Raw genomic sequence first — 7257 nt, forward strand, 5'->3', positions numbered from 1 at the left:
TGTTCATGGTGGATGCTTTTCATAGAGTGTTTTTTATGTCTATGTTACAATGGTTCCTCCACCTACACAATGTGGGATTCTAGCTTTTGTGTGAGAAGAGGTATTTATTGTATCGGAAGTTATAATTTTCCTACACTGCAAATAGATTTCCAATAGATGCTTACCTCCTCTCACACAGTTCCCACCCTTCCTCCTCACTTATGTTCTGGCATTTTTCTATTTTCTGGTGTGCATGCCTAATCTCGAAAGTGAGGTTCACAAAATGTAATACAAAGGAAGCCAGCTTCTCCAGGAGTATGTGTGTCATGCTGCTATTGGTGGAGGGTTGTAGCATGCACAGTGCATGCTAAATGAGCATCTTTAATTGAGAGGTTAAGTGAGAAAAAAAAGTTTTAATGCATTAGAGGGTAGATGAAGATCAAGAAAAGCTTTTGTGTGAAAGGAGGTAAGTATCTACCAGAAATCTATTTTCAGTGTAGAAAAATTATAACATTTTATTTCCTGCAGTGAATACAACAGATAGCTCAATGTGGCTTTGCACTAAAACAAACAGTTACTTAGTTAATAAGTTCTATAATGTTTTCAGAATATTGTCAATAAATAGATATATGAAATGTGTTTAAAATTTATTTCTTTTTTGCTGTCTCTGTCAACATCATGATTATATGTTACTGCTGTGATATTGTAAAATATTTTTCATTTCATAGTGTAGTCATTTCCAAAAACCATTGAATAAAATAACTAGAAATTAGCTGAATTATGTCAAGTTTTTCAGTTCCTTTATTTCTTTCTGAAACCAACATAGTCTTACACTAACAGACATTTTGTTGTTTTATTATTCTATGTAAATAAAAATTAAACCGACGTGTTTGTAACCTCAATAAATCTCATCAAGAAAGAGCAAAAAATCATCAAAACTACAATTAAAATTTTTTTAGATACATATAGGTCACATATTATTTTTCTACTTTTTTTCTTACCAAGAACATATGACTTTGTGCTTGTAGTTAAACTCTGTATGAGACTCATCTGATTGGTTAGGGACACTAAATGTTAATGTGTTCTACTTATCAGTAAAAAATAACTAGCATTATATTCCATTGTTATTGACTAATAGAAAAGTAATTCTTATATTTATCCAAAGTTATTTGTTTATTATTGTCACACTGTTATGAATTTTAATTAAAATTATCTGCTTATTCTTTCTGTTGTCCCATTTTCACACCATGTAGGCTATGCTGGCTCTTGTCTTCGACGCTTCAGTACAATGCCTTTCCTATTTTGTGACTTCAACAGTGTTTGCAATTATGCTAGCCGAAATGATAAATCTTATTGGCTCTCCACTATTGCTCCCATTCCAATGATGCCTGTTGGAGAAGAAACCATTCGACAGTACATTAGTCGCTGTGTTGTCTGTGAGGCCCCTGCTAATGTTATTGCTGTCCACAGTCAATCTCTTAGTATTCCTGACTGCCCAACAGATTGGAGTGTGCTTTGGATAGGCTACAGTTTTGCAATGGTATGTAAATGCTTTTTTAATGATTTGATTCAATCTAAATATCCATGATTTTGAAAAGAATGGCACAAGAATTAGCACAGAATTCTTTCTGAAAATTGCAGTTTCTGAATATCCATCATTTAAATTCTTAACTGTGAAATGGTTTTCAGATAACTTATAAGTACAAAGAAAGTGATCAGTATGTTTCCAAGCTAGCCCAGTTGGTAAATATGTTCTTAGCTATGTTCTTAATGATCATAATAATTAATCATAGACAAAATCTGGACTATTGTATTAAAATAAGTAAATATGTATAAAATACATAGGCTCACCAGCATCATAATTATAATTTGTTGATGTCATTTTACGAGTATTTTGTAAGTTTTAATTTAGAATAAGCTAAACATTGAATGAATAAATGCAAGTATGATAGCAAATATTATGATAAATGGTATGCATAAAGATATTTTATGTGTTTTCAATGTATAATAGTAATATTATTTCTATAAATACTGGTACATTAACTACTGATATGAGTTAGACTGCAACTTACTGTGTTTCCTTTTTTTATAATTTATTAATTCATTTTAAAATTAAACTTATGCTTTTATCATTGTATTAAAAAATATTCATTTTTATCATATAATAAGCACTTGAGATTGTTGCTCTGAACACTTTGGTGTGTGTTGATAGAAACAAATATAGTAAGAAAGAATAGATTTAATACTTTTTAAAACCAATTGCTTAGTATAAATTTAAAAGTCTAACTCAGTTTGGCAGTCAAAATATTTCAAAGATCAGTTCACAATATTAAAAAAAGCAGGTACAATGATAATATTCAAGTTATGAGATTATATAAATAAAATTATTTCTAACATTAAATTTGTGTTGATATTTGTTTGTTTGTAATTTTGAAAGTTAAGATGTTATAAGTGTATGCATTACATTAGTCTACATATTTGTAAAGGCTATAACACATATTGTAAGATTATATAAAGTCCATAGTCATCATAAGCAGTTTCAAATGTATATATAGAACACATCACATCACAAGATATATGATAAATACTTCACAATTTAGAAAATTATATTATGATACTATAAGAACACCCGGAATCCTTTTTTTACACACAGCACACAGCAGCAGGTGCTGAAGGAGGTGGTCAGTCTTTGTCTAGTCCTGGTAGCTGTCTGGAAGACTTCAGAGCCACACCATTCATTGAGTGCAATGGTGCTCGTGGCACTTGTCATTATTTTGCTAACAAGTACAGTTTCTGGTTGACAACTATTGAACAACAAGCCCAGTTTGAGCGACCTGCTAGTGAAACCCTTAAGGCTGGTAATCTCAGGTCTCGCATCAGTAGGTGTGCTGTTTGCCTTAAGAATACAAGTTTTCGTTCCTCACCGTGAAGGAACTTTAAATTTTATGTATGAATTATAAGACATTGTTCTATGATAAAGATACTGCTTTAGAGGAAGAGGGGTAAAGGCTGACAATTTTATTTTCTAATTATGCCATGTTTTCCTCAAAAGCTTCCATAAATATATAGATTATTCCCTGTTTTTATCCAGTTGTGTGTTCATAAGATTATCTCAGTGCAAAAGCCAAATATATATATATGTGTATGTGTTTGAAAGTAATCACAAAATTATACATAGTGTAATGTGCTTGCTTACCTGTTCCTTGTTAGCCTTACTTCTTTTTTATCAAAGATTTATGCATTGAAAATGACCAATGTATAGTGCTTGTGTTAAGAAAAATTCATTTATTTACCTTAATTTTTTTATACTTTTAGAGTACCACGTTTAAAGGACCTTGTATTGATCATGCATCTGGTTTTTATTTTTTTACTTGTGCCTATGGTACTGGACGTTATTTCATAGAATATTAAGAAATCTTAGAATTTTCTCATTGTAGTGAAATTGTTTCCAGGCTTGCATCCTGAACATCGGAAACTTTTTTATTTTTAATATCACAGTACCATTGTTCAGTAACTATGAAAATATTAGTGCCTTATGTAAAAACATATAATATGTATGCTTATACCAGCGTTATCATGTAAAAGATAGCAATAGCAACAGAGAAGGCTTAACTGTTAAAAAGTAAGATGTTTTATTGGTACTTATAAAAAAGCATCAACTCCTTAGCAGCATTTTGTATTTCAATCATTCAAACCTACAATTGCATTTATCTTGCCAAGTTTCTTTAGAATGAACAAGCAAACACTGCCAAAATCTGTGAAAAATTATTTTTTTTGTAATGAAGAATCTTAAATAAAACATATATCTTTCAATATATTGTGGTTTTTGCAGAGAAACTTTGAAATTTTAACTCATTAGATTATTTAATTCTTTAATGATTGTATTAATTCTATGGGAATAAGATACTTTTAAGCTTATTGACATTTGTGTAATGACATAAAAACAGTAACCAGTAAAGTGAAAGTAACTTAATCCTGTTTATACCGTAGTGGAAATTTCATCACAAAATATCAGCTTAGTTTAGTGATAAACTGTATTCTTTAATTGTTAGAGCTTGCAGTACATGTTCCTGGTTTATTCAAAGTATTTTAATTCATGTCCTGGCATTATAAGACTGCTTAACAAATTGAGTCACAAAGGATAAAAGATTATAAAGCTATCACATAAAAAGATTCATCACTAAATATTATAACTGTTTTTTCATTATTAGCTATTATAACTCAATAGATATTTAAATAGTTATTTTTTGTTCAATTTTGTCATGTATTTGTATAAGCCTTACTCCTGCAAACTCTTCTCTAGTAAAATGTGAATGATTTGTTTGCTTCTTTTTTTAATGATGTATCACTGCCACCTGCTGAGAAAATAATGAGTGTTTCATATTAAGTATTTTAATTAATTAATTTACAATTCATTCTAACACTGCCATGATTTCATTACTTGTATGGTGTGCTCCACTGTTTTCCTAGTCTAAACATTTTATAACGAGATTGAATACTTTAAGAAACTTTTTAACACAGTCATTTGTTTTAAACCTGCTTGACAAAGCTAATAAAGAATAGATTTGATTATATTAGCAAAATAACATTTTCTATAATTTGTTTTATCTTGATATTATGTTTTAAGTTCAAATAATCAAACACTTGAAATTGTTTTGAATATCATTGCCTAGTCACTTGAAGAAACCAATAATTGAACTATTAGCTTTAATTTTTTTCTTTAACATTACAAGCACTCTAGTTTTGAAAACCATATAAAGTATAGAAGGAATATCATCACAATAACAATGACACATTTAAAATAAAAATAGGTGTTGTATGAGCAGCCTGACTTCTCTATATAATGACAATGAATATTTCATATAAGATATTTTGAATAATTAATTTACAATTCATCCTAACACTGCCATAATTTTAAAAGAGGTCAATTGGCTACTGTGACACTTTAATACAGACAAAAGAGTAATATCCTATTATTTAAATATCTGCATGCCACAGGTTACAAAACACTTCAATAATTATTCAACCTTATTATTCAGCTATATATAAGTTCCACTTACTATATTATTTGTTTAAAATATGCCTCTGTAAAGTTTTCAATAATTCTATGACAAAATAAAACATACCAGTTTTATGTCAAATAATGTTTTATCAGATATTATACATTAAGATTTGTGCAGTTAATTTGAAAACTTAGTATCTTTCTCATGCCTGTATCATATTACAATTTAACTTTTCAGTTTCATCTATCTAGTATTAAGTTTATAATACAAAAGAACCAAAATAATTCACTTGATATTTAACTCATTAGGTGTAACTCAGTGGCTAGACTGTTGGGCTGCACCCCGAAAGTGTTTTAAGTCATGATATTCCATCAAAAGCACTGTAATTTCAGATGTTGGTGCACTGTAACTAAGGCAGTTAATCCATATACTTGGTTAAAAGTAGCTGCTTAATTAAGCAGCAGATTTTGCTAATTGGTTGTTCTTTCTTTGTTCATTAGTTCTAAACTAGAGATGGCTATTCCTGCACTTTAGGGGTCACTGACCACGTCACACGTTTCTCAAAATCACATTCAGATTGAAAAATACCACATTTATTTGATAGGTGAAAAGCATTAAGTTGGACAAATTTATTTTTATTTACTGATAAGTCAAAATAAGTTGTTATATTTTTTATCACTGCAAAGCAATAACCATGTTTTCATATTTATAGATACTTTGTAATATAAATCAAGTTATCACTAAGCATGGTAGTGTTTCCTATGTAGGGATCGGCTAAGAGACAAAAGTGGCTCCTGCATATTATGTATTACTATCATAGTCTCAAATCTTTCTTATAACAATCTAAGAAATTTTTATACACAACTAACTTACGTTTTTGAGGTTTTCAAAAGCTATTAAGACCTTCAGTTTAGCCAAAAACATCGCTAAAGTAGAAAAATTAGTGAGTAGGATAACAGTTAAATGTTCTACTGATTATTCTAATTCTGGCATCAGAAGGGCTACCTCACCAATGCTCGAAGCTGTTGTGATGATTTACACACCAAAATGTTGCATTTTAACTTGGGGAGTGCAGAGTAGTATAGCATTTCACTAACTTCAACACATGATGTCCATCAAAACAACTCATCATGCCAGGCTAAAACTGCTACCTTCATAGCAACTACCATTTATTAATATAGAGAAAATATAGAGTGGAAGTCTTCAACTAATGAATTATCATACCGGGAATGAAAGGTTTCATTTTGCAATCTATACAAAAAGTATTTGTGTCATTTTTATCAAGTTATTATTGCTTTATTATCTGTAGAAAAATTAGATAGAATGAGAAGTATTTTATTTCTATTTTGTTTATAAATACAATTGCAATACAATCAAGGCATCCTATATGTTTGAATCTTTTGCAGTGATTCAGGTTTTAGGAACCAGAAGATGTAAAAAGTTTTAAATGAGAAATTGCATTAATGTGTAAGAGATAGGACAAGCAAACACAAAAATTCTCTAACTTTTAGAGTTGGTTTTATTTGATAGGCCCATCTATATATATAAAGCATAAAAATCTGTGTGTCTGTCTGTTTGTTCCTTACTTAATCACTCCTGGATCACTGGGCTAATCTCAACCAAACTTTGTGGCATGATAGTTTGGAACAAGGGGCATGCTAATAGGGGCTCACAACTCCATCGACATCCCATTATTGGTGTTATTGAGCAATTATTATATTTAACATAAGTTAAAGTTAACTACATTCATAGATGGTGCAACATCCTTACACCAAAAAAAAAACTTTATAAAATTTTCTATAACATGTTCACACAGTGTGGCTCTAGAGAGGGGCACACAAATGTTTTATATATCTCAGAGAGTGCACTAGCACTTCTGTGGAGGAATGCAATGAAAATAGCCACAATTATAGCAATAATACATAATTTCAGCTAAAGTTTCTACTCCAACAGCTACCATAAGCTGATATGAAGAGCTGTTCTTTTAGCTATACCAACTTCCTACTTTGACAAGTGACCTTTGAATTTCAACATGTACGACACTTCTTAATCACATGAAAGAGCTGGGTATTGAAAGTGGTTGACAAAAAACACTCTTACTGCCACTACTTTTTTGCTACCTCTTCCTACAAAGCCACCCTGACCATCGCATACCATGTTTTAAGTATATACATACTGAGTTCATAAAGCTGATACAAAACTTTTGGTGGGGTAATAATGAATACTGTAATAATATATTATGTTATAAATAAACTGTGTGAACGTTAGGATTTTT

The 7257-nt window shown here is 30.3% G+C and overlaps 1 protein-coding gene across 1 annotated transcript in view; it reads left to right on the forward strand.

Annotated features, from left to right (window-relative positions):
• The window catches only part of LOC106461268 (collagen alpha-2(IV) chain-like), a 145930-nt gene extending 141365 nt beyond the window's left edge, over positions 1-4565 (forward strand). The window contains exons 38-39 of the mRNA XM_013921078.2: positions 1233-1519; positions 2633-4565. Of these exons, the coding sequence (XP_013776532.1) occupies positions 1233-1519; positions 2633-2908 (563 nt within the window). The 3' untranslated portion in view covers positions 2909-4565. The remainder of the gene's footprint in view (positions 1-1232; positions 1520-2632) is intronic.
• The last annotated feature ends 2692 nt before the right edge of the window (positions 4566-7257 follow it).

Source organism: Limulus polyphemus, unplaced genomic scaffold (assembly GCF_000517525.1).
Source record: "Limulus polyphemus unplaced genomic scaffold, Limulus_polyphemus-2.1.2 Scaffold924, whole genome shotgun sequence".
NCBI classification, from domain to species: Eukaryota; Metazoa; Arthropoda; class Merostomata; order Xiphosura; family Limulidae; genus Limulus; species Limulus polyphemus.